General features: G+C 50.0%; 1 protein-coding gene across 5 annotated transcripts in view; it reads right to left on the bottom strand.

Moving 5' to 3' along the window:
* Positions 1 to 3525: 3525 nt before the first annotated feature.
* The window catches only part of RAB37 (RAB37, member RAS oncogene family), a 66415-nt gene continuing 42974 nt past the window's right edge, over positions 3526 to 26966 (bottom strand). The window contains exons 1-10 of one of the 5 annotated variants that reach the window (XM_084648143.1): positions 25263 to 25383; positions 20275 to 20385; positions 16380 to 16421; positions 15619 to 15685; positions 15418 to 15470; positions 14043 to 14108; positions 10639 to 10695; positions 9271 to 9347; positions 7846 to 7947; positions 3526 to 4467 (exon numbers count right to left, since the gene is read on the bottom strand). In XM_084648143.1, the coding sequence (XP_084504269.1) occupies positions 4254 to 4467; positions 7846 to 7947; positions 9271 to 9347; positions 10639 to 10695; positions 14043 to 14108; positions 15418 to 15470; positions 15619 to 15685; positions 16380 to 16421; positions 20275 to 20385; positions 25263 to 25367 (894 nt within the window). In that variant the 5' untranslated portion in view covers positions 25368 to 25383 and the 3' untranslated portion in view covers positions 3526 to 4253. Of the gene's footprint in view, positions 7948 to 9270; positions 9348 to 10638; positions 10696 to 14042; positions 14109 to 15417; positions 15471 to 15618; positions 15686 to 16379; positions 16422 to 20274; positions 20386 to 25262; positions 25396 to 26966 lie in introns of those variants that run through there. The other 4 variants (XM_084648146.1, XM_084648144.1, XM_084648145.1 and 1 more) reach the window with 4 other exon arrangements.

Genomic DNA, 26966 nt, shown 5'->3' with positions numbered 1-26966 from the left:
TTCAGTTTCAGAATGAACTTGAACAGCTCCTGGTTCCTACTAACCTTTTCATTACTCCGGTTCACAGAATCGTTTCAACTTTCAGTCCCAGGGGCTGTTCCTGAACTATCTGCTTTAATTCTGCCTTTGACTAATTACTATCTGGGGTATAGGATTTTTCAGTCACATGGCATTGTTTCTGCTCTCTGATCGGATAAGTGCGGTTTTTGAATAGGAGAACAACGAGTAACAAACAACAGGCATCAGGCATGAATTCCTGGAGAAATCATCAGCCATGCTTAAATTACTGACATTTGCAGGATTTGTGAACATTTTGACTCACCTAGGAAGCAATCCTGATGTGTCCCACTACTGACCCCCAACACACCTCCTTGTCCAGCTAAGGGACACACACAGCTCCTGCATTGCATCCCAAACCCATGCTATAACAGTCTTGCTATTCCTGTTCTCTCCGTGGTGTTCTCATTTTGACATGGCCTAATATCCATTAGAGATGAGTGATGGCACCAAACTCACTGAAATTGCTGTCTTTGGCAGATTTTAATCTAGGCCTCCAGAAGCAATTGAACTTCTGTGTTTACTAGAGCAACAGGAATCACATAAGTCAAAACAGTATCAGAGGTTAGATTCCTTAGTCAAATTAGGTGGAGAAGAAGGGAGAGAAGATGAAATTACACCATGAACTCTGAGCTGCTGAGGGCACTAGTCTGTTTCTCCATGTGGACTGACCGCTTTACAGATATGGTGCTGGACTTTTTCCCCTTTGGTAAAGGTTGTTTGGGTGTAATGGCACAGGCTGTGGGGGGAGGTTGTTTTCTTTGGAGCACCCAGATGAGGCTGGGATCGTTAGCCTTGTGCGGTTTTCTTCTTGAAAAGAACTTCTCTCCCTTTCTCCAAATTCCAGATCAGTTTTCCCTGAGTTCCCCTTTGCAACTCTGCTAATTGGACTTTGTCTGTTCATCTACACTGTGGCTTTATGGACACAGCAAAACTTTGTGGGCTGCCTGAGGTTAGTGCTGTAAGTCAAACTCACTCCAAATAGCATCATGAGGGGCCCTTTAGCCTTTAGAAACCCAACATCATCTTTTTGGTAAACACTAAGGATAACACTGAGGCTGGGAGTTGGGTGAAGCTGCAGCTTCATTTTGTAGGCGAAAGGGGAGCAGCAGCTTTCTGTTACTCAAGAGACAACATTACTCGGGACATGCATTTACGAATCTAAGATGGAGTTTCCTTTGCTCACGACAGCCCATTAGACTTCAGTTCCTCTCTCCTTAACTGAGAAGGTAATGGAATGCAGAAATCTTGAAATAATGGACCACAACAGTTCTCAACTCCTCCCTCCTGGTGTTTTTGCCTGCCCATTATTCCACATTTATTTGACTCTAACATTTTAAAAGAGGACATTTGAAGGGACACAACTTAGAAATCATAGAATATAAGGGTTGGAAGGGACCTCAGGAGATCATCTAGTCCAACCCCCTGCGCAAAGCAGGACCAATCCCCAATTTTTGCCCCAGATCCCTAAATGGCCCCCCTCAAGGATTGAACTCACAACCCTGGGTTTAGCAGGCCAATGCTCAAACCACTGAGCTATCCCTCCCACCCAAAAACTTGAAAAAAATCCCATTCAGATCTGAAAATATTGCACTTACTATTATAACTTGTAACCCCTATGATCACTGTACCCAAGAGTCAAATTAGACTTTTCACCCCGGTATGTTTATTTTGTGCATTTGACACCAGTTGTGTGCAGTCCGGTGTACTATTCTGGTGATGGTGCATGCCCCATCCCCTCCCCCAGGCCCTGTCAGAAGTTGCTTACCTGTACCACAGCAGCAGAGCTAAAACCAATGAAGTGAGCTGTAGCTCACGAAAGCTCATGCTCAAATAAATGTGTTAGTCTCTAAGGTGCCACAAGTCCTCCTTTTCTTTTTGCGAATACAGACTAACACGGCTGCTACTCTGAAACCAGGCAGCAAGTAATAGTCTGAGCACCTCGGGTGGTTTTGCTTTTACTGTGAGGCCTGGCTAGAAATTCCTCTGAACTTAAACAGGGAGGCAGAAAAACCCTTAACAGTTTTTTTAAAGGAATTTAAAATGCAAATTAAATCTACGTTGGTTGGTTGTTTTGGGTCTCCCCCTTTCTTTTCCATCATATGTGATCATCATCTGCTGGACAGAGCGAAGGCCTGCCGCAACTTCAGCTGTGTGGACACAATTAAAAATGCATGGACAGAAGCTCCTGTGGAATAGATGGGAGCTTTAATGAACCCTTCTGCAGTTTGTTTATACAATTACTAGTATGCTTAAGAGAATCACAGCAACACAGAGCTGACAGTGTCAACTGGGAACTCCAGCAAAGTGGACTTCGTGCCCTAACATTGCTAGTTAAAATTCAAGCAGGATGAATGTCCTTAGGGAAGTGAGTCACCTTTCATATCATTTCACTATACAAGGCAGGTAGGCAGCTGAGGAACCTATTTAGTTCTAAGGAGAGCCCTTCATGAAGCACTGAGTAATTTGCAGAGTGGAAATAAAGGCCTTCTGAGGAGGCTTGGGAAGCACATCTGTAATTACCTCCTTTAAGGGTTAGCAGCAGGGTTTAAACCTAGGACTGTCAATACTGTAGAATGGACCTCCACAGCTAGATGAGTAACACAATTAACTGGCAGTAAGCTATCAAAGAAGAGGCCCAGCCACAAGAGGGGGAAAATACAACACATGCTTTGCAAGCATGATACACCTCCTCTCCCTCAGAAGTAGTGCAAGCTGATGTATTCTTCAAGCAAAAAATGTGTTTTTCAGGAATATTTTTATAAGCCAGGAAATACAAGTCAGTGGTGGCAGGGATGGCTTTAGCACTGTGCAGAGAGAGGGAGATGAAATTCACCAGACGAAGGAAAGAAACACACCATATACCCTGCAATTCAGGAACTGAATGATAAAGCAGAAGGTGGCAGCTCTCTGAACCAATGTTTATTTTGCTGATTGGTGACCACTGCTGCATTCGTATCTTCACCTCCCTGATCTCTTCCCAGTCAGGGTTTTTTTTTTAGTAGCTGCTTATTAAGTTAAGATCAAAATTTAGGATGCAAAACAGAAAAGAATTTTAAAAAGAAAAAGAAAAAGCCAACCAACTCTCTCTCTCTCTTCTTTCTTCCTTTTTTTTTTTTTTTTTGCAAGCATCAGCCTATCTACAGAAGCAATTCCATTGGTGGGAAGACAAAGGTATTTGGGGAATGCTAGACTCTGCACCATGAGACCAGCAGGGGGAGGAGGTTGGTTTTTATTTGACAGACCATGTTTACTCTTCCCAGTCACCTTGGGACTCCGAAATGTGCAGTGAAATCGTGGGGGCTAGGCAAACGCACACTAAAGATTCCGGGGCTTGAATTTTACACCCTACTTCTCTAATGCCCAGCAAATATTGCAATGCAGATCCCACCCAGCAACATTCTCTCTCTTCTCTAAAGATCTGAGCTGGAAATTGCTCATGCCAAGAATTAGGCAGACACATTTACTTTCTAAAATACTGAGCTTTAATTCTGTAAATTTGCAAACAACAATCCATGAACAACAAAGACATCGCCCTGATAACAGAGAGAAGCTCAAGAACGTGTGCCAGGGAATAGACTTGCTGGATGTGATCCTGCCACATCAGAGATTCCCATGTGGAATGGTTCAGCGCAGTGTCATTCCATAGCATTCATGACTTGGCAGATATACTTGAACTATGTAAACAAGAAGATAGTCAACAAAAGTATTTTGGGTTTTTTCCTGCCTTTGCTTTCTAGGATCCTGGCTAATGTGATAACATGGGATGCTAGGGTGACTTTGATTTTATTGACAAAGGACTTGATCCTGTTCCCATCAAACTGAATGGGAGTTTTGACATTGATGCCAGTAGAAACAGGTCTAAAGAAAGGGTAAAATGAAGCATAAATTCAGCAATGTTGATTTTAAAACTTACACATAGGGCCTGCTCCTGCTCCCTTTAAACTCAGTGGCAAAACTCCCATTGATTTTGGAGGGGTCAAGATCAAGCCCACAAAATTCATAGGCAAGCATGATATAAAGTGTTTGCTGATTGAGGTGTCTGAGGCATCAGTTCTTTACAGAGTGGGTTTAATCTGATACCCGTCAATGGCAGGAAGAAAGATTTGCATTATATACATAGACAGAAAGGAAATGCAAACAAAATCCATAGGTGGGAGTTTATAAATCTCCTGTGTTATTGCCTCTGCTCTGATTCAAAGCCTTAATCTGGACCAGGAATTAGCCTCCCAGATACTGCACTCCCTCTTCAGACAGCCCAGCAGCATGTTACATAGACTTGGTGCAAGTTTAAATCCCCACATGAGTCTTCCTTCTTGTGCTGAGTGCGGGGCACAGATGCAGAGCTGAGGGTGAAATCGGTAATGCCCGTCGCTGGCAAAGCATAGGGGGAGGTAACGGACTTGCACCCTGTGAAGAAAACATTCCTGAGATTTCAAGTCAAGGGGAAACAAATAGCAGGGCCCTGTATCCAGAGAACTGCTCAGGCTAGTTTGAAGCTCTGACTGACTGACTGGATGAGGAGAACTGTGCATAAGACAGACCAAATTCAACCACAGGAATAAAAAAAATACAACACGCAAGTAATGGACAAATCAGAAAGTGACCCAGTCATGAAAGATCTCCCTGAGGCCTCTATCATGCTGTTCTACAGGCTAACTCCAGCACTGGTTTGACAAATGATGTTTGTGCTGCCTCTTTGGAGCATTTAATTATTAGTTAAAGCATTTCAGTGTTAAGTCAATCCTCCCATCAATGGGCTTATTAAGCATTGTCAGGGCACTGCCCTAGATGATTAATAATTACAGGGCACTGCTGTGATGAGGCTCCTGCTGCTGAAATATTTATTCCGGCAAAAGTCTGTTCTCATCGGACAGAGCATAATAGCCAATGTAACCAACTGGAGCCAATTCCTGCTCACCTCTGTCACTCCAGTGGTCCTGTTGGCCTCGGTGTGAGTTAGGCCCTGTCTACACTAGGAGCATGTTACCGGTGTAGGAATACTCATATGCTATACCAGCAAAGCGCTCCTAGTGTGGACACACCTCGACCAGCAAAGGTGTGCTTTGTATCAGTATAGTGAAACCACACCGCCCAAGTGAAACAAGCTAGACGGGTAACAGCACCGTTTTGCGGGTATATCTGCATCTACACTATAGACCTTGGCCAGCACAGCTATGCTGGTCAGGGATCACATCTCGTCCCAATATTTCTATGCTGGCAGAAGTCTGTAGGGTAGATATAGCTTTTGCTGTCAGGGGGTCAAATAAATGGACTTTCCTTAAAAGTCCCAGAGCCCAGAGGAACAGGGCCTTTTTCGGTTTTTTAAGCATACGGACAAAAAAAAATATTAGCCCGGTAACTCTAATGGGTAATTATTCCATGCCCTTGTATACAACAGGCATGAGACAGGTGCTGCACACACAGACAAGACAGCTACCTGGAGAGAGTAATGCCGTCACTCTCAGGGCCCCAATTCAGCAAAGTCAATGGGACTCATGTAAAGCATGTGCTTCAGTGCCTTGCTGAATGGGGCCCGGGGAATCACTAGGGGTTTGCAACTTTCACTAGAGAAAGGAAAATGGAAACCAGACAAATGGTAAAATCATGGTAAAGGTGACGCAAATGGGCCACAGTCGGGAAATCTAAACTCTAAAAAGCAATAGCTGTTGAAGAGCTGGCTCGAGAGCTTGGCAGACAGAGAGTCTCTAGCTACCGACAAAATAACTCCTGTATGGGCAGCGGTGATGAGCCTTCTCCCACTATCTCCTGTCAATATGCCTGGGAGTAAACGGGGAGCTTGCTCTCCATGCCCATTTGGAGCTTGGCCGCTCTGCTGACAACTCGGTGCCAATTACAAGGCTTATTTCTGTGCTGTGCACACCCGTCTCTTAGGAACCGGCCAGAGACTCATTTCACACGGGCCACTCCCCAGAGCCAGCAGACGGTGGTCACTGTCAGCGCTGCTGACTTTGGGCTGCATCTGACTCTCCCTCAAGCCAGAGAGAATCTTTCCCTGGGCTTCAGTAAGAATTCAGATTGTAGCTGAGCTGGTGGCCTAGAGGTCAAAGGCTCTGTGCCCTGTTATCAATTCCCTGAGTCCTCCTGAGGAAAACCAAACCTAAGGCAGGACCCATATCACTCATTTGCCCCGTGTTTCCCTGGTGAGCCCCAGAGCCTTCTGAATGCTGCGTAATCAAAGGCACCACATATGCTGCAAAAGCCAGGCTGGCGGGGGGTGCAACAGGGAGAGAGGGTCAAAGCCTCCTCTTCTGCAGCTGTGACCAATTTGTGTCACAGCATCAAGGGTATTTGAACACACCTGGAGAGAGGCAGCAGGGGTTTGCCTTTGAGAGCACGAAATACCCGGTCGCTCAGCAATTAGGGCCTGATCCAGAGCCCAGTGAAATCAACGGGGAGACTCTCAAAGGCCTCAGTGGGCTTTGGATCAGGCCCTTAATTTTCAGCAGTTTTATTTCAACAGCAAGAGGCATGGCTTCTAACTCCATCGGCAGGAGAGCGACCAGCGGAGTGCAATGGAATGAGCTGGGAGAATAAGATCTCCCCTGTCCCGGTGGCGGCCAGGGGGTGGATCCTGCAGCAAGTGGCCACAGGCTGCCAATGCTGGCTCCATGCTCACCCCCACCTTAGCAGTGCGGGTGCTAATGCTTTAGAACAGGAGAGGGGTGGGATCCAGAGAGCGTCCGTGGCATGCTGGGACTTGGCCTCTCGTAAAGGATTAAATAGCAATTTAGCCTGAGATAAATATAAATAAGAGCAGAATTTAAACATTTCTTTTTAGAGTCAGAAAAATAGATAGTGATTTCCTCTCTCTCCACTAACGCTGCGATCGGCAGCTTTCTTCCAACATAGCAGGCACTGTAATAACACTTAGCACCCCAAGTCCTTTGCTTGGGACATGCTCAGCGGCAGGAGGAGGTTGGGCAAAGGGGACAGCCCAGCTGCAGGGGCCTGGAGGAGGTGAGAGGAGTGGGGAGGGACCAGCTGTCACAGGGAAAAGGTCTCCTATGCCTCTTCCTTTAGCAAACACTCCTGCCGATTTCATTCGCTGCAGGAAAACTTCACCTGTTAATGCAAGAGGGAGAGAAACGGTTCTTCCTGCCCTGGCCCCCTCAGCCTGGTGAGACTCCAGAGCAGATGTCTCATGGAAACTGGTCAGAAAGGTGGTGACTCTAGACTGAAAGGTGTGGGACCCTGGCTATGCAGCAGTGCTGACCTGGCCCAATCCAGATAGATACAGGGCCGTGGCTACGCTGCTGAGGATGACTCGGTCCCGTCTTGAAAATGGGGCACTGGCAATGCAGCCAACATTGACTTGGCCCAGTCTGGATAGACACTGGACTCTGGCTTGTTTTAAGGCTGAACCAGCTGAGTCCTGATCATTGGGGTCCTGGCTATGCAGGCGAGGCTGACGCAAGCCACTCCCAAGAGGCCAGGCTTTGGCTGTGCTGCCAGGAGTGACTCCCCAAAGGTTGGACTCTCACATTGTAAGATTTGCTAGTCAGGCAAAACCCAGAACTGGCCTTTATTTGGCTGCTGTTGTAACTTCCCCGCAGCCACCCACACTCATGCACGTCCACACACCCCCGCATGCACACCCCGCCCCCTCTCAGGGTAGGTTTGCCTTTTTCCTATTGTAATTTATGGCCAGAAATATTTGTAAAGGTCTTCTGACCAGTTTCCTCTCCAGCCCCGCCTTGCTCTTGCATTATACCAGGCCCCTGTGCCCCAAGTCCTCCTTCCTGCCCTGCCATCCTCCTCTCTCACATGAAGGAACAGCAGCTGGTCTTCTTCTTCTGTGACTCTATGTAGTCGTGAATCTGGAACCTGGGCTCGTCCGGCTGCTGCACAGCTCGCTGCTTGAGTTCTCTGAAAGAAGCACAGCGGTGAAACATCACACCAGCCACCCCTCGCCCAGCAGAAGCAGCTGTGCATCCCTGAAGAAAGGTGGACACGGTGTTCTCCACCTCCCTTTCTTCCAGGGGGTGTGATGAGAGGGTGGAACACATGGCTCGACTTCTTGAGCAGACCTGGCCCTGTTCTACTTCCCCCAGCAGGATGTGCCATGGGAGCGACAACCTCAGCCCACTCCAGTCCTCTCTGCCAGCCGATACATCTGGCCAAGTCTTAAGCCAGTGTTCAGGAGGCCAAGAGCCACATTGACGGAGAGATACTGAGCTCCAGCCAGGGAAACAATATGAATTCAGGGGAAGGTGAAACAAAACCCCGTGAAGAATTGTATCTTGGAGGGCTGGGGGCTGCGGATGGGACAGATGTGTTAGCACAGGGTTAATCCCACTTGCTGGCAATGGACCTGCATCATGTAGCACTGGGATAACATTCAAGGAGCCTTTGATCTTTCTATTTCGAGGTGGAACGCAACAGTACCTCTGTGAATCAGTGGCTAGCAGCAGCATAGCTCCCTTTCAGCCCTTTTGCCCTGGCCCCTGCTGCATCTGGCACGTCGGTGGTGGAAAGCAGTGAGGTTTTTTGAAGTGCTGCTGGGAATTGGACCCACATCCCAGGGACATTGGGTGGCAATTCACAGGCTTGTGACCTGACTGTCAAAAATTAACTCTGGGCTAGAACTTGGCTCCCCAGCCGGAGAGCAGAACAAGGTCTGGGGACAAAGGAGACAAGGGACCAGCTCCTCAGCCAAAGTCAATGGAACGCTGCCCCTTTACGCCAGCTGAGGCTCTGGTCCAAGAGCTCTCAGGGATTCTGATGCTTTTATATCCCACTCTAGAGGAAAGCGTCTGAGCGTTACAGACTTTGCCCATAGGAAGTGCTGTGCTGGAGCGGACCAGCAGCCCATGCAGACCTGCAATCTGTCCCTGCCCTGGGCAAATGCCAACTGCTTCAAAGGAAAGCATCAGACCCCCGCATTGACCAGCCCAGGTGTGCATGCTTTACAAACATCAATGAGTTAAGCTTAATAATACTCTGAGATAGGGCAATTTTATAGCCATCGGGGGATAAGCAGCTTGCCCACACAGTGAGTGTGTAGATCCCAAGAGCCCTGGTCCCCTGCTCTAACCACTAGATGACACTTTCCCTTTGAAGGCAAAGATATCTCCCTCCCCCAGGGGCACATGTTCCCAACTCTGTACGCACATGTTAAATCAATGCCCCTTGGTATGGGAAGGCAGCCCTGGCATGGGAAGCTGCCCTTTCAGTCCTTCAGTTACTCACTTGGCAATGGCCCGAAATGCCAGCTCCACATTCATACCCGTCTTGGCGCTGGTCTCCATGAAAGGCACTCCGTATTCCTGCAGAGGGGGTGCAGCACCATCAGCCACTGCGCTGCCAGTTACTACCCCTTCCCCTAGCTCCCGTCCTCTTCTGAAACACCCCCGCCGATCTACCAGCAAAGCCAATCTCAGGGGATTCAAGGCGGTTCCTTGGGTCTGGGCCTTTGGCCAGAAGAGGCCCCAGACGGAACAGCAACCGGAGGCAGAGCAACCAGCGGCGGTGCTATGCACTTGCACAGCTGGTTACTCCGGGGAGGCCTGGTTTGAAGGAAGATTGAGGAGTCCAGAAGGGGGAGAGCAGATCAGAGGCCTTCTGAGAGGGAGGGGAACAGGGGTCTCTCTGGGGATCTGGAGAGGATGCTAATGTTTTGGTGGAGCCTCATTTGACTGTATCATAGAAGAATCATAGAAGATTAGGGTTGGAAGAGACCTCAGAAGGTCATCTACTCCTACCCCCTGCTCAAAGCAGGACCAATCCCCAACTAAATCATCCCAGCCAGGGCTTTGTCAAGCCGGGCCTTAAAAACCTCTAAGGATGGAGATTACACCACCTCCTTATGTAACCTATTCCAGTGCTTCACCACCCTCCTAGTGAAACAGTGTTTCCTAATATCCAACCTAGACCTCCCACACTGCAACTTGAGACCATTGCTCCTTGTTCTGTCCACGCCACTGAGCAGACAGATTAATGGTCTCTCACATACCTTGGCAGGCTGAGGGGTGCGTCCTTGTACTGCACACTGCTCCAATCTTTAACGCCACTCCCACCAATGCAGCCCTCTCAGGGTCCTCCCTTACACTGCAATTCAATTGCGCCCCCACACCCTATCTTCAGCCCTCAACCTCCTGCATCTCATAGCCCAAACCCTCCCTGCCCTCCCATCCCATCTAGCCTCCTCCCCTACATCTGACCTCTCTCACTTTCATCCCTTCAGTCCAGACACAGTCTCAGAGTCAGTGCTTAATTTGTAATGAAAGAGCGGCCGGGCCTCAAGCAATTGTTTTACATTTGTAACTGATACAGCAAGCCCAGAGGTGCCGGGGCTCCGAGCTGCCAGGCCCTGGCACAAATTAAGCACGGCCCAGAGTACGTCTAAATCTGAAAGTGGTTTAAGAGCTGGAGGAACTGAGGTGATAGATGGATGATTGGCTCAGAGAAACAGCTCTGTGATCCCGGGGAGTAGCCTAGTTAAGGTCTGTCCTGCACAGCAAAGGTGATCATAGCCCACATGGGACTGAGGATGATGAAGGGAGGGGCCAGATACCTTCAGGGATGACAGACACCCTGCAAAACCCTGGGGCAGCTCACCCTGGCTAGTGACTCTCCATCCTCCATCCTGATGACTCTCTCGTTGCTCACATCAGCCTGTAAACAAAGGGAAATAGTTACCGGAGTGGCACAGAGACTCACAGATCAGCCTTGCACTAGCAGGCCATCACGGAGCCTCCGAGTCCTTGACTTCACTTGCTGAAGAATCAGACTTGGGCTTCCCTCTGCTGGCAGAAGTGGGCATGGACGCACACGAGTGTCATTTTGCGGCATTTAAACCGCTCACCGGGTTCTCTTAGGAAAGTTCCAAACCCAGGTAAATGTCACAGGGAGGGACGTGGGCACAGCAATGGGAGCTCAGAGCTCATGGATTCTGTTCCCAGCTCTGACATGGGCTCCCTCTGGGACCTAGGAGGGAAATTAAGGTTGGAAGAAGAAGAATGCTCTATACAGGCTACGTGTTATCAGAGAACCAAGTTAAGGAATTACAGAATCTAAAATGACAGGTTTCAGAGTAACAGCCATGTTAGTCTGTATTCGCAAAAAGAAAAGGAGTACTTGTGGCACCTTAGAGACTAAACAATTTATTTGAGCATGAGCTTTCGTGAGCTACAGCTCACTTCATCGGATGCATATCGTGGAAACTGCAGCAGACTTTATATACACACAAAGAATATGAAACAATACCTCCTCCCACCCCACTGTCCTGCTGGTAATAGCTTATCTAAAGTGATCATCAAGTTGGGCCATTTCCAGCACAAATCCAGGTTTTCTCACCCTCTACCCCCCCACACAAATTCACTCTCCTGCTGGTGATAGCCCATCCGAAGTGACAACTCTCTACACAATGTGCATGATAATCAAGTTGGGCCATTTCCTGCACAAATCCAGGTTCTCTCACCCCCCTCCCAAAAACCACACACACAAACTCACTATCCTGCTGGTAATAGCTCATCCAAAGTGACCACTCTCCCTACAATGTGCATGATAATCAAGGTGGGCCATTTCCAGCACAAATTCAGGTTTTCTCACCCCCCCACCCCCATACACACACAAACTCACTCTCCTGCTGGTAATAGCTCATCCAAAGTGACCACTCTCCCTACAATGTGCATGGTAATCAAGGTGGGCCATGTCCAGCACAAATCCAGGTTTTCTCACCCCCCCACCCCCATACACACACAAACTCACTCTCCTGCTGGTAATAGCTCATCCAAACTGACCACTCTCCAAGTTTAAATCCAAGTTAAACCAGAACATCTGGGGGGGGGGGGTAGGAAAAAACAAGGGGAAATAGGCTACCTTGCATAATGACTTAGCCACTCCCAGTCTCTATTTAAGCCTAAATTAATAGTATCCAATTTGCAAATGAATTCCAATTCAGCAGTTTCTCGCTGGAGTCTGGATTTGAAGTTTTTTTGTTTTGAGATAGCGACCTTCCTGTCTGTGATTGCGTGACCAGAGAGATTGAAGTGTTCTCCGACTGGTTTATGAATGTTATAATTCTTGACATCTGATTTGTGTCCATTTATTCTTTTACGTAGAGACTGTCCAGTTTGACCAATGTAAATGGCAGAGGGGCATTGCTGGCACATGATGGCATATATCACATTGGTGGATGTGCAGGTGAACGAGCCTCTGATAGTGTGGCTGATGTTATTAGGCCCTGTGATGGTGTCCCCTGAATAGATATGTGGGCACAGTTGGCAACGGGCTTTGTTGCAAGGATAAGTTCCTGGGTTAGTGGTTCTGTTGTGTGGTATGTGGTTGTTGGTGAGTATTTGCTTCAGGTTGCGGGGCTGTCTGTAGGTAAGGACTGGCCTGTCTCCCAAGATTTGTGAGAGTGTTGGGTCATCCTTTAGGATAGGTTGTAGATCCTTAATAATGCGTTGGAGGGGTTTTAGTTGGGGGCTGAAGGTGACGGCTAGTGGCGTTCTGTTATTTTCTTTGTTAGGCCTGTCCTGTAGTAGGTAACTTCTGGGAACTCTTCTGGCTCTATCAATCTGTTTCTTTACTTCCGCAGGTGGGTATTGTAGTTGTAAGAAAGCTTGACAGAGATCTTGTAGGTGTTTGTCTCTGTCTGAGGGGTTGGAGCAAATGCAGTTGTATCGCAGAGCTTGGCTGTAGACGATGGATCGTGTGGTGTGGTCAGGGTGAAAGCTGGAGGCATGTAGGTAGGAATAGCGGTCAGTAGGTTTCCGGTATAGGGTGGTGTTTATGTGACCATTGTTTATTAGCACTGTAGTGTCCAGGAAGTGGATCTCTTGTGTGGACTGGACCAGGCTGAGGTTGATGGTGGGATGGAAATTGTTGAAATCATGGTGGAATTCCTCAAGGGCTTCTTTTCCATGGGTCCAGATGATGAAGATGTCATCAATATAGCGCAAGTAGAGTAGGGGCTTTAGGGGACGAGAGCTGAGGAAGCTTTGTTATGGCATAACATTTTTATGGCTGATTTAGAACAACGCTTCCTCAGCTCTCGTCCCCTAAAGCCCCTACTCTACTTGCGCTATATTGATGAGCTATTACCAGCAGGAGAGTGAGTTTGTGTGTGTATGGGGGTGGGGGGGTGAGAAAACCTGAATTTGTGCTGGAAATGGCCCACCTTGATTATCATGCACATTGTAGGGAGAGTGGTCACTTTGGATGGGCTATCACCAGCAGGAGAGTGAATTTGTGTGGGGGGGTGGAGGGTGAGAAAACCTGGATTTGTGCTGGAAATGGCCCAACTTGATGATCATTTTAGATAAGCTATTACCAGCAGGACCGTGGGGTGGGAGGAGGTATTGTTTCATATTCTCTGTGTATATAAAGTCTGCTGCAGTTTCCACGATATGCATCCGATGAAGTGAGCTGTAGCTCACGAAAGCTTATGCTCAAATAAATTGGTTAGTCTCTAAGGTGCCACAAGTACTCCTTTTCTTTTTGAGAATCTAAAATGGCGCCTGGTTCTGGGTTTGGGGCAGCGAGTCACATCCACCGTAGGTCCCTGAAACAGTGGAACCCAGAGTTTGGGCCCTGGTGGTGACGCTGTCTGTGGGATATCATAGCTTCTTGAGCTTCCCTCCATGCCTACTGGACAACTCAAGGAGTAGCTGAGTTTTCTGTCTGGTACCTTGGTAGATAGGTACTTGGGTTTGATGAAATACAGACAAGGCCACACAGGCTGATGAAGTTGGAAAATGAAGAAGTGTGAATGCTGCCCTGCATGGTCAGAGCTGATACGGATTAGCAGTGGTTGGAGATCATGTTCTTCCAAAATGGGGCAGGCAAAGCCCCCCCATGAGATGGTGTCACTGAATGAAGAGGGGGAGCCTCAGAACCACATCTGTACGGATTTGGGGTGTCCTTGGTCTGAGGTGGGGGGCACAGCACAAAACAAAGAAGGAGAGTAGCTGTACATGAGCACATCTCTCAGTCACCCACCAGGAAGCGACACTCACCTTATTGCCTAACAACATAATGACCACATCCTTTTGGGCATATTCATGTATCTGTGTGAGCCAGGCCTGCAAGAGAGGAAGAGGGTCACATGGTATTAAAGATGAACAGCGGAGACAAGCAGGTTTATATGCAACTATAAGTGTGTGGGGAGAGCCAGGAAGGCCTCTGCATAGCAACAGCCAGATTAAAGGGGTGGAACATGGGCTGCTATTTCCATGTAGTTTTGGAGCACTTATGCCCAAGAGTCTCTGGGACACACAAATAATGGCTGGTGAAAAAATTCAAGGATTCAAAATCTGCTTTTGTTCTGATGTGGAAAGAAACGGAGACTTTTCAACATTTTTCATGGACCAAAACAGAGAAAGATCCTTGCTCAGCCTGATTTGGGGCGGAGACTAAAACCTGGGTCATCCACATTCCTGGGGAGTGTCTGAACCATGGGGCTATTTGCTGTTCTGGGGTGGTGCATTGTCTCTCTCACCCTTGCCACCAGCAATTCCAGCGGGGACCTGAGAAACCTTCTCAACAAAAGTGGTGTCAAACAGATCCCTCTCCATGAAAAGTTTTGGTTTTGACCATTTTCTGATGGAAAATATGTTTCATCGAAAAATTCCCAGCCAGCTCTCATCTCTGGGCACCTTAGTCAACGGTTTGTCTTTGCACCTCAGTGTCCTGTAGAGTCTGCCAGCCCGTACCATCTTGCGCCCATTTCTGAGCCTCAAGACACTGTCTGCCAAGAGGCAGGATTCAGAGGCAGCCTCCCTTTGGGTCCCTGATTTAGTAGGGTGCCAGCTACCTTCGGTGCCCGTTGACTGTGCATGGCTTTCAATACATTGTAGCACCGAACAATTCTTCCAAACCCATCTGACTTAACAACTCATGTTACCGCCATCCAGTGCGGCTGCATCACCAATGTGATAGGTTGGAGCGGATAATAGTCTACTACAGTTGCCAGCTAACAGAGTTTCTCCTTCAGCTCAAGCAACAGAGGCTCTGCTTTCAGTGCTGAAGACCCCAAGTTCATTTCTTGCTGACAACCCAGGATAAGAGAGCCCCACTGGTTTCGAGGAGAGCCGAGGGTGCTCAGCTTTCTGCACTATTGGGTTCAGTATTTCAGGTTCTGGACCCAAAGTATAACGATTCCCCTATGCCCGCTGTGACTAAGGCAAAAGTTGCCCATTGCATCGTAACACAGAGCAAACTGAATAGGCAGAGAAGTGGCTGTTCTGCATTGCTAGCTGCCAAGCATTGGGAAAGGCCCTCCCATTACATCAGTCTGCCAGAGCTTTCAGAATGAGGAGACTCTGCTGCCCCTCTCTGGGGGTTTAGGAGTTAACGATTGTGTCAGTGAGGTCCAAGGAGATACATACTGACCCGAACATTGTCAAAGGACATTTTGCTGGTGATGTCATAAAAGAGGAGCAAAGCTGGAAGAAAAGAAGAGAGACAAAGCGGGGGTTTAATGAAGATTCTGTTCCTGGGTATTAGTGGCAAGAGCAGCTCCACTAGGTCTGCAGATTCCGGTTCTCATCTGACCCCGGATCGGGCAAACCACAAACCCGCCTAAGAACCTACCCTGGGCATCTCTGTAGTAGGCGTGGGTCATGCTACGAAATCGCTCCTGCCCTGCTGTGTCCCAGATCTGCAAAGAAACAGCCCCGATGAAAACCAAGGGAGAAACCCCACTGCCACCGGTTTCATTCCCAGCTCTCCAATTCCAGGGGAGCGTTGGCATCCGGGCATAACAGAAGGGAAAGAACCAAGACCTCAGAGTCAGTGCAAGGGTTGGAAGCACTCAGGGACACACGGCTTGTATATGCCACTCCTTGTGTAGGAGGGGATTTCCAGGTTATAAAAACAAGTCTGAAAGAGATTCAGAGCTCTGGATTAAATTATATATGAGGTCCCAAGCAAGACTTCAGGCTGCGAGTTGCCAAAGTTATATGGGGCAAATGCATGAAAGGTTGGTAAAAACTAAGCCTTTGTCCCTGGTCTTTATGAAGGGATGTTTTTAAAGGTGTTGTATATTGTACACATATCGCATATCACGTACCACATCACACCCAGAACAGTCTTTTCCCCCAAGGCCTCACCTCTCCCTGAGAAATGTCCATATTAATAGCTATCAAACACTGGCTGACTGTGCACCGTCACTGCAAGAGTTAAGCTGGGAGAGAAAAGATCGGCTTCCCTTCCCCTCCCCCCAAACCTTATTAGGGAGTGTGTACACATGGCAAAGAATAGATAAAAGCCATGGATCATGGCCTATTTGTACAGACACCCTCAGACAAAGTATCAACTGCACATGCTGCATCAGGATCAGATACTGGACTCACCTGCAATTTTACTTTCACACCGTCCACTGCCACGACTTTATTCTGTAAGAGAAAACAAAACCACACTGATTTAATATGGTGGGAAAGCCAGGTGTGGTCTTTTGTGGGGTGCACCTTCCCCATACTGCATTCCACGGTACCATAGTCATCTTGAACCCTATGGCATGGTTCAGTATAGACCAGCTCCACTGATGCAGGTGCATGCAATGCTGGATTCAGAGCCTGGAGACAAAAAGAGAAGGAGGTAACAGGTAACTCTCTTCTAGGTCTGTCTCCTTTCTCTGCAGCAGCTTCTCCTGTCAGCTAAATAGCAAGGCAGGATATTAAGAAAGATAGATATTAATTGACTCAACGGCTCATACTCATGGTGTGAGCCCACTGTAAACATTCAAACTGGCAGCTGTGGAGAAAGCTTCCAGCTTGGGCATCCCTCATGGATGCATTTTCCTACAATTTAAACATCCATCTGGAGAGATTGGGAGCTAGTGAACATAAGAACGGCTCTACTGGGTCAGACCAAAGGTCCATCTAGCCCAGTATCCTGTCTTCCAACAGTGGCCAATGCCAGGTGCCCCAAAGGGAATGAACATAACAGGTAATCATCAAGTGATCCATCCCGTTGCTCATTCCCAGCTTCTGGCAAACAGAGGCTAGGGACACCATTCCTGCTCACACATCATGGTCATGGCACCCTAGAAGTACCATAGCTTAGACAGACTGCATTAGAAGCAGAAAAACAGAGACATCCAGAAATAATAATGTATGGAACGAAGGTATCTAACAGAACATCTCTCCTGAAGCCCCCCTCAGAGCTTGGACCAAGAAACCAACAGGAGGTGGTTGTTACCAGTATTTCCAGGGAGCCTGCCCTGCAGGGCACTTTACACCACGCTGCAACATTCTCACTCCTCCACTGATCTGAAATTCAGCCTGTCAAAGAACTTGAAACACCCAGCACCACAATCTGGCTGGTTTGCTTTTATCTCAGAGCCTCTGGGCCTATTTGGCAGCCAGAGGTGCTAACAGATGGGCTGAAACCTGTGAGGGGCTGACTGCCCGCAGTTCCTGCTGACATCCGTGGGAGTTGAAGAAGGTGCTTTGCACGTTGCAGGATTGGACCTAGCACGTGAGCGACACATATTTCCGAGATTGCCCCACATAACAAACAAAAGCAGTCACTTGAGAAACACAAGCAGAGATCAATGGGAAAATTCAGTGCAGCCTCAACCTGGGAGAGAATTTAGCACAGCCCTGTCCCGCTAAGGGGTTCATTTGGCGGCAGTAATGGAGAGGAGTAAAAATCCTGCAAACCTCAACCAGCTACGTATTAGAGAAGCAGCAAGTACCATTAAATCCAGACCCACGCTACACCTGCTCAGACTCCTACCTGTGTCTGCAAACAAGCTTGCTGGGGATGTTTTCATACTGCGGACAGTTGTCCAGGCCCTTGATATTCACCTTATTTTGATTGGCTGGGTGGGTGTTTCTTCTCAATGGATACTCTTTTTACTCCAGTTGTTATGACTGGTCGGGTGGGTGTCACTTGCCAGTGCATTCTCTGATTGGCTGGCTGCCCTCCTAATGAATGCCCTGGATACTCTGGTTGCTTTGATTGGGCACCTCTTGACAGTGGATATTTACAGAGTGGTGCCAGACTCCGAATGGGTAAGGAGAGGGTGCGCCAACGTGGGATGCTGCTGCCAAACCTTCCCCTGGCTGCAGATGACAAATCTGGCGGAACTCAGTAGTGGGGGCATTAAAAAGGCATCCGATGAGCAGGTTAAATGCAGCAGGTCATCTGTAATTAATACGAGCACACTAGCCTTGAACACTTGTCACCAGAGTAATGACACGATGCAAAACAGAGAGGCCCAGGTAAAGCTCTCCATTCAATAGCAGGGAGCTTGCATCTGGCTGAGGCCTCAGGGCAGTGCATGGAGTGCTGCTACAACAGTGCTAGAATACACAACACCGCATGCATGCTCTCGCTCAGCCCAGCCACGCACAGAGACAGGAACAGGGTCTCCTCCGGTTGTTCTTGTCTCAACGTTGATTTTAACTTTGGAGCAGAGACTGTGCTGCATGCCCAGGAGAAGCCCCACAGAAAGCAACGGTTCGGCTCTTGGTGTGCAGAGACAACTGCCCACCATGCCAACCAATCTGGAGTTTCATGGTTCATTTGTACAGTCCCATCTGTCTGTAGCCATCTATTGTCTCCTGTCTTACACTTAGATTGGACACTCCTTGGGGCAGGGACTGTCTTTATGTTCTGTGTTTTAGAGCACCTAGTACAGGGGGTCCTGGGCCATGTGGGGCCCCTAGATATTATGGTTATACAAATGAAAAACAATAATAATAAAATAAGGCCCAATCCACAGGAATGGAGTCAAAGGTGGCATTAGTTTCTGGGCTGCTCTGGGGGTCAAAACAAAGCAGCTCATAGGGGCTGAGGCAGGGGACAGAATCTGCCTCTCCATCTTTGTATGTGTAGTAAAGCACCATGTAACCCTATGGTGCTGTATCAACAATTCAGCACAGAGCTACCATGGGCAACATAGAAAGCCCTGAGGTTAAAATGTCAAGTCACTGACATCAAGAACGTACCTTCATTTCATATACACCTGCACTCTCCCTGACACAAACCACCCTCCACAGCATCACACGGTCACGTATCTGCATCCCAGGACACACAGATCCCAGTGCCCACAGACCCACAATGCCGCGGGCACAACCCTGCATTAATAATCAGTTGCACACACCTGCATTACAGACAGGGCTTGGTGAACTAGTCTGGGTAAAACAGGAACCAGATGGAACATTTCATCACACCGAAGCTGAAGCTCATTTGAGGGCTGGAAGAGTAAAGGTAACGCTCTGGCTTCAGTTTTGTGCCCCTCTGCCTTGCACAGCCGCAGCAAGAGACGCTGGTTCCAGGAGAACAGATGGTTTCTGGCCCAGTTGCCAACAAGGATGATCAGTAAGCATCCTGGGGCACGGACCAGCTTTTTGTTCCGTGTTTGTAAAGTGCCTAGCACAATGGGGTGCTGGGCCAGGCTTGGGCCTCAGAGGCACTGTGGTCATATAAATCAATAATGATAATCCTCCTCCTCCTGCCCCCCAGGAAGCCTCAAATTGCTAGAGTCCAGCTCAGTTGTGCAGGCTTCAAATGTTCACAGAACGGTGGAATAAGAGCCCAGACGTTTGGGCATTTATCTGGCTCAAACCTCTGAAGTTCACCTTTCACTACTGATAAGCCTCCGGCATCCATGCAGGCACACCCATCCACACCGACATCATCTCCAATACATCCTTTGGGAGAACATATCCTCCATTCAAAGAGCCAGACTCCGATCTCTGTGGAACATGGCTTAATTCAGTGGACTAACTCCCAATTCGCCCCAGGGGGAGTGAGAGAAGAATCAGGCCCTAAGTGTAAACGGAGGGCTGGAAATATAAGATAATGAGAAAAAAGCCCATGTCAGGACAGCAAAACCTGGGTCTGAAACTTCCTCTTCCCTTATTCTAATGTACTTTCAGGGCCTACACACTACAAGGATTGGTGCCCTCTGAATACACTAGACTGGAGAGATAGATACTCTCCAAAGCTGCAGCAGCGTGACTGGCTCCAGCCCCAGCAGCATGTGGATCACATCAGCCATTCACATAATACTCTCTGCTTAGCCAGGCTCTGGGCAAAGAGAGAGGGCCCCTCCTCAGTGCTACTCGCCCCTTTTCTTCAGGCAATAGCTCCTGCAATCAAAGACACCAGGGCAGTTTAACTGAATACTCTTCTATTCAATGATTATCTGAATGGGGGCAGAGGGGGTGTTTCACGCTCATCCCCTGAGCTGTAACAAGAGGCTCTCCCTAGCGCAGAAAGCTGCAGCGGTCTCACCCGGAAGTCTATGCCGACGGTGGCTATGAAGGTCCCAGAGAGGAAGGCCCCATCTTTGAACTGGAGCAGGAAGCAGGTTTTCCCCACGCCCGAATCTCCAATCAGCATCACCTACAACACGGGTGCAAAAACTCATTAATAGTGCTGGGGGAGCATGCGATTTGGGGTAAGGGCAGAACTGGGGTGAGGATGGTGCAGCCCTGTTGAGGAGGAGCACTGACTGGGGTGGTGGGTGACACAGTCAGGGGCAGCCTGGGGTGTTTCTTTTTATTCCCGGAGCTTGTCAGAGCCATTTCCTTTCCCAGCTCCCTTTCTCTTTCAAACACAGATTTGAACCCCACACAAAGCAACACTGCCCTATAGTGTAGGTTTCAGATACAGCTTCCCTTAAAGCAGGGTCTCCCCAGCAGTTCGTCTCCTCAGTAACACAGGCTACTGGGAGGTGCAGGTGCTCTGTGCTTCTGCAAGTCAGGCAATGTTTCTCCGCAGTGTCAGCTGCTCCCCAGACTGGGAAATGCTCCTGTAGCTGCAGGTGAGTCCTAGAAATTTAACTTTCTTCCCTCCCTGCTTCTGTGGTGGTCTCTAATACACTCAGAGCCAGGAACAGCTCATATGTTCAGAGCCATCTCACCACCACAGAGTTTCCTTCTCTTCGCTCCCACAGCACTCAGCCATGAGAGCACATGTGACCGGACTCCATGGAGCTTCCAATGGGCAAAATAAGACAGACAGACCGACCGACCGAAAGAACGAACTAGTAGCGGTGGAAGTCATTACAGGAGGGATGTCACTGCTAGAGAGTCTGACCGTGACCCCATTATCTAGCAGGGAATGGCTAAACGAGTTTCCCCTCTATATGAACATAGCATTTAATTGCTGCTTCTGCTGGTGCTTCGGAATGGCGCTAGGCCAGGAGCACGGTGCTGCTGGCACTCTTTGTAACTAGACACGTTTCATCTACAAATACCCCATGGATCTCTTCCTAGAGAATGGGACACACCCTGGCACTATCCCCCTCCAGTCAGTTCTCCAGATACCAGCGTCAGGTTTCTCCCTGAGATCACAGGTAGATGGACAAAGACCTCAGGCCCATCTCAAGAAATGGCTCATTCTTTCTGTTGTCCCCTTTGTCCAGGTCCAAGGAGAAAGTCCAGGATATACACCTTAGCACACTCAATCGGCCTTCACCAAACAGGGACACTGCACCAGAGCAGTAGATCACATTGTGGAACAGGCCAACCAAATACCCTGAGAGAATCTGCTTCAATACAGAAATAAAACCCCCTCCAACCACACACCCCTAGTCGTCATCACACCTACCACCACACACCGGAACTCATACAGAATAACATCAAACAAATACAACCCATACTTGATGGGGACTCCATCCTGAAGGAAATCTTTCCTGAACCCCCACTTCTGGCCTACAAACCACTCCCCAACCTCTCCAAGTTCATCATCAGAAGCAAGCTCCCCGTAGACCAGGGCTCACCAACTCAAAGTGGTGCCAGACCCTACGAGAATAACAGATGCAAAACCTGCAGCCATATCTCCACTGCTCCAGTGATCAACACCTCTCACAACTCACCTTTCAAGATCCATGGATCCTACACCTGCCTATCACAACATGCGGTGTACCTCATCCAGTGCACTAAATGCACAGTAACTACTATGTGGGCGAAACCAGACAATCACTACGCTCTCGAATGAACTCACACAGGAAAACGATACAAGACAAACACCCTGTCACCTGTGGGTGAACACTTTTCACCAAGTGATCACTCTGTATCTGATCTCTCTGTCTTCGTTCTCAAGGGAAACCTGCACAACACTTTCAAAAGACAAGCTTTGGAGCTTAAATTCATAACTTTGCAAGGCACTAAAACTCATGGACTGACCAGGGACACTGGATTTATGGCTTACTACAACAATCCATAACCCACTAACAACCCCCTCCCCAGCTGCCTTCTTCCCCCTTCCTTCACCCCCCCATGACTGGCTGGGTGTTAACGGGCCACTTCCCTTTGAATGGTCCCTTGAAATAGGTGTTAACTACTTACACTGAACAATCTGTTCCACCTTGTATGTAGCTGTGATGCTCGGTGGACCTTTCCCAGAGCTCTGGGTAAACTCAAAATTGCCTCTCTCACCAACGGAAGCTGGTCCAATAAAAGATCTTACCACGCCCGCCTTGTTTCCTTGAGCAAACTCTGACAGCCCCAGGACTCTCTGCCTTGCTCCAACCACCTCACCCACACCAAATACCAAAACAAACACACAGCTCAGCATCCACTCCTCCTAAGCAAACAGCAGCTTGGCTTCATTGGCACCTCCACATCCATTTTTACACCAGGGAGGGTGAGGCAGCACCCTGGCCAGGAGAAACACTGTGCATTATTAACAAGTATTCAGCTGCCCAGAAAGTGCGATCCCCTCCTGCCTGCTCTGCCATAACAGCAATTTCCTGGCCGTCACTGGGTGTTAATTCATCAGGCACATGGGCAGCCCCCAACCCCTGTTAAAACCAGAACACGAAGCAGGGCCTGCAGCAAGCGACCTGCAGAGAATGAAATAGTCTAAGGCAGGGGTTCTCAAACTGGGGGGTTGGGACCCCTCAGGGGGTTCTGAGGTTATTACATGGGGACTCACGAGCTGTCGGCCTCCACCCCAAACCCCGCTTGGCCTCCAGCATTTATAATGGTGTTAAGCATATAAAAAAGTGGGTTTAATTGATAAGGAGGGTCGCCCTCAGAGGCTTGCGATGTGAAAGGGGTCACCAGTAAGAAAGTTTGAGAGCCACTGGTCTAAGGTCCTGCCTGTCAGTGGAGATGAGCCCCTGCACCCTCTGTGGAAGTCAATGGAAGGTGCAGGTGCTCTGTGCTTCTGCAAGTCAGGCCCTGACATTCTAGCTGTCTCTGCCCAGGCATGCAGACAAGGGGTCTGTCCTGGAGGAAAGATGGGGAATGGGATCATTCTTGTTGGGCCGGCAAATAAACTGTACTGCAAAAGATTCTGAGTCCCCAAATGACCCTTCTGCAGGCGAATTCACCTTGACTGATGTCGCCAAATCCTTTGGTGCAGATGCACCTGAAGAGAGGCAAGCTTTGGGAATAGCACTCTATTCTGGCTCTAGCTTGCTCCAGGTAAAGTTTCCAGGTTGCTTTTGGGAAAAAAAAACTCTCCCCCCATAAGCCCATCAAAAAATCAGAGAGAAAGGAGCAGGAGGAAGGTGCAAGCATTAAAAAAGAAAAGAAAAGAAGGAAGTGGCCAAGAAAAAAAAATGGGGCCAAATTCAATTTTTCGGAATAACCAAAGCAAAGCAGAACGAACCCTCACAGCAATTGCAGGCAGGGGCAAAACAAGCTGCTCGGCAGAGTGGAAGAATGGCCAGGGTGCTGGGGGGGCTCAGAAGTGTCCCTCCCCCTCCCGTGATTCAATTCCCTGCTCTGGCACAGACTTCTTGTGTGACCTTGGGCAATTCACTTTGCCTCTCTGGGCCTCAGTTCCCCCAGCCATACAATGAGGGTGTAACAGCCCTGCCCTGCCTCCTGGAGGTGTTGTGAGGTGAAATACCTCAAAGACTCTGGGTTCTCTGGGAGTGGGAGCTGTATAAGATAGGTATTGCAGCGGGGAGTGAGCAAAGCAAGCCCCATGAGGACATGTTTCTCCCTGTGTTAACAGCTCCGGATGCAAATGCAGAGCTCTGTGAGCATAGCGAGACCCAGAAAGGAAAGGGAAGGGCTGCACACATCTCCCTGTACTAAGACTGATAAGCACCCTTCTCAGCTGCAGGCTGCAGGCTCAAGGAGCACAGTGAGCATCTATTCTGCTGGTCCCAGGCTGGGTCTGGATCAAGTCCAGCTCACATATTCCCATGCGCCGGGGCCTGGCCTCTTCTCTGTACAGTGACAATTTTAGAGGTGGATCATCAGAACTCCCTACCGACGATCACATCCAATTGGGGGGGGGGGACGACGACCACTTTTATGGCTGGTAGCAGATACCTCTGCTGGGAACCCTTGCCATGTGGCTGACTGGGTCCCGTGCCCATCCAGTGAAGGCGCCTGATGGCAGCTGACTGTGGGGACAGAGAGAATGGGGAAGCTGGCAAAAAGGACAGAACTGACAGCTGCCAACGGCCCTTGCACTGTGCACTCTTGGGTGCGGGCCTCCATGGCAGCCCTGCTCCCCCTGCCTTGTGAAGTCCCATGGGCCCCCCGCCCTTGTCAGACATGAAGCCAAAACCCTTGGGGTTGGTTCCCACCTACTCAGGCTGTGCCCAGCCAAGAGGTGCTTTGGATCAGCTTCCCTCTCCCGGCCACGGGAACGTATCCGCCCCTACAAGGGCTGCTGCAAGGGGTGGGAACCGCTGGACGCAGCCCCCGGGCTAGGCCAGCACCAGCCTGCGGGGAGGGCAGGGGAGGGCACCGTCCCCCTGTGCTCTGCACACGCAGCCACCCCCACCCTGAGCTTCGGAGGGGATCCCTGAGACCCAGGGCGCGTCTGACAGGCCGTGGGGGAGCGGGGGGGGGCGCGAACCCGGACCCCAGCACGTCTCTCCCCCGCCCTGCCCCACTGGGCCCTTCGCCAACTGTCCCCGCTGCAGAGATGCTGTCAACACGCTGCCCGCCAAACCGCTCGCTTCCTCCCCAGCGCAGCTCGTATCTTGTGAGCCGGACCCGGGCTGCAGGGGGAGCCGCGTGCACCAGCGAGCGCTGCAGACGGGGAAGAAAACCGGCCCCACACGAGCGTGGCCATCGCGGGAGAGGCTCCCCCGCCAGCCCAGGCTCCGCGGCAAGTGGGAGCGGGTCGGGGGGGGGCCGGCCAGCGCTGGGGCTGAGCAACGCCAGGGGACCCCTGGGGAGCAACCCGCCCCCACGCTGCGCCGACCCCTCCCGGCCCCCGGGGCGCAGGCAGCGCGGGGCGGCTGCCCCCTCCGCCCCGCGCCCGGGCGGAGCTCCCCACCCGCGGCCGGGGCAGGCTCCCACCTTGCAGGCGAGCTCGTAGTCCTGCCTGAGCGACGGGAACCGCTCCCGGAGCGCCGCGGGGCACCCGTTCTGGGCAGGAGCCGCGGACCCTGCCCGGCCACTCATGGTCCCAGGAGCCCGCTGCCTGGGCAGCGAGCAGGAACTAGGAGAGGCTCGGCAGCGCCCGCCCCGCTGCTCCTCCTCCCTGCGACCCGCCCCCTTCCCGGCCCCGCTGCGCTCTGTGCAGGGGACCCGACCGAACCCGAGCGAGCCCAGCGGCCTCCCGCACCAGTCAGCGACAGCCGGGCCCGGCCGTTGCTCTGCGGGCTGCGCAGAACCGAACCTCGCTGCGCGTTCCAAGGGCCGAACCGAACCCCAGCGCCCCCTTCCCCGGACCGAGCAGCTTCCCTCTCCCAGCCCGTGCCCGGACCAGACCCAGCGGTGCCGACCCAGCCTTCAGCCAGAACAGAACCCGGTCCCCTGCCTGGACTGGACCCAGGGGTGCCACCGGGCAGCCTCCAGCCAGAACGGAACCTGGTCCCCTGCCCAAACCGGACCCAGCGGTGCCACCCAGCCCTCCTTTCCCCAGGGCTCAACCAAGCCCCTGTCTGGCCGGTCCAGTTCTGTCCCCTTCACTCCCCATTCAGGTGCCCCATCCATCATAAATATAAAGGGAAGGGTAAACCCCTTTAAAATCCCTCCTGGCCAGAGAAAAAAATCCTCTCACCTGGAAAGGGTTAAGAAGCTAAAGGTAACCTCGCTGGCACCTGACCAAAATGACCAATGAGGAGACAAGATACTTTCAAAAGCCGGGAGGAGGGAGAGAAACAAAGGGTCTGTGTCTGTTGGTATGCTTTTTTTGCTGGGGATAGACCAGGAATGGAGTCTTAGAACTTTTAGTAAGTAATCTAGCTAGGTGTGTGTTAGATTATGATTTCTTTAAATGGCTGAGAAAGGAACTGTGCTGAATAGAATGACTATTCCTGTCTGTGTGTCTTTTTTGTAACTTAAGGTTTTGCCTACAGGGATTCTTTATGTTTTGAATCGAATTACCCTGTAAGGTATCTACCATCCTGATTTTACAGAGGTGATTCCTTTATTTCTATTTACTTCTATTAAAAGTCTTCTTGTAAGAAAACTGAATGCTTTTTCATTGTTCTCAGATCTAAGGGTTTGGGTCTGTGGTCACCTATGCAAATTGGTGAGGATTTTTACCAAACCTTTCCTAGGAAGGGGGGTGCGACGGTTGGGAGGATTTTGGGGGGAAAGATGTGTCCAAACTACGTTTCCCAGTAAACCCACTTAGAGTTTGGTGGTGGGAGTGGATATTCCAAGGGTAAAGGATAAAATTAATTTATACCTTGGGGAAGTTTTAACCTAAGCTGGTAAAAGTAAGCTTAGGAGGTTTTCATGCAGGTCCCCACATCTGTACCCTAGAGTTCAGAGTGGGGGAGGAACCTTGACACCATCCCTCTTCTCCTCCAGCTCAGCCACCCACCCCACACTCCATCTTCCCCCCAGCTTCTCTGGAGCCAGGTGAAGGGGGGCTTGGTTTGACTCCCATGGGAGATTTAGGAGAGCCAGGTGAGGAAGGCTTTCCAGCTGGGCACAGTGGACCCAGCAGGATCAACTCATCAGCCTGCATCCAGCCAGCCAGAGCCCAGAACCACAATTGGTTGTAGGCTGCTGCCCAGGGAGGTGTGGGCCTGTCCCATAGAGAGGGCC

Source organism: Lepidochelys olivacea, assembly GCF_965140295.1.
Source record: "Lepidochelys olivacea isolate rLepOli2 genome assembly, chromosome: 14".
Taxonomy (NCBI): domain Eukaryota; kingdom Metazoa; phylum Chordata; order Testudines; family Cheloniidae; genus Lepidochelys; species Lepidochelys olivacea.
This window is presented reverse-complemented; position numbering and strand designations above follow the sequence as displayed.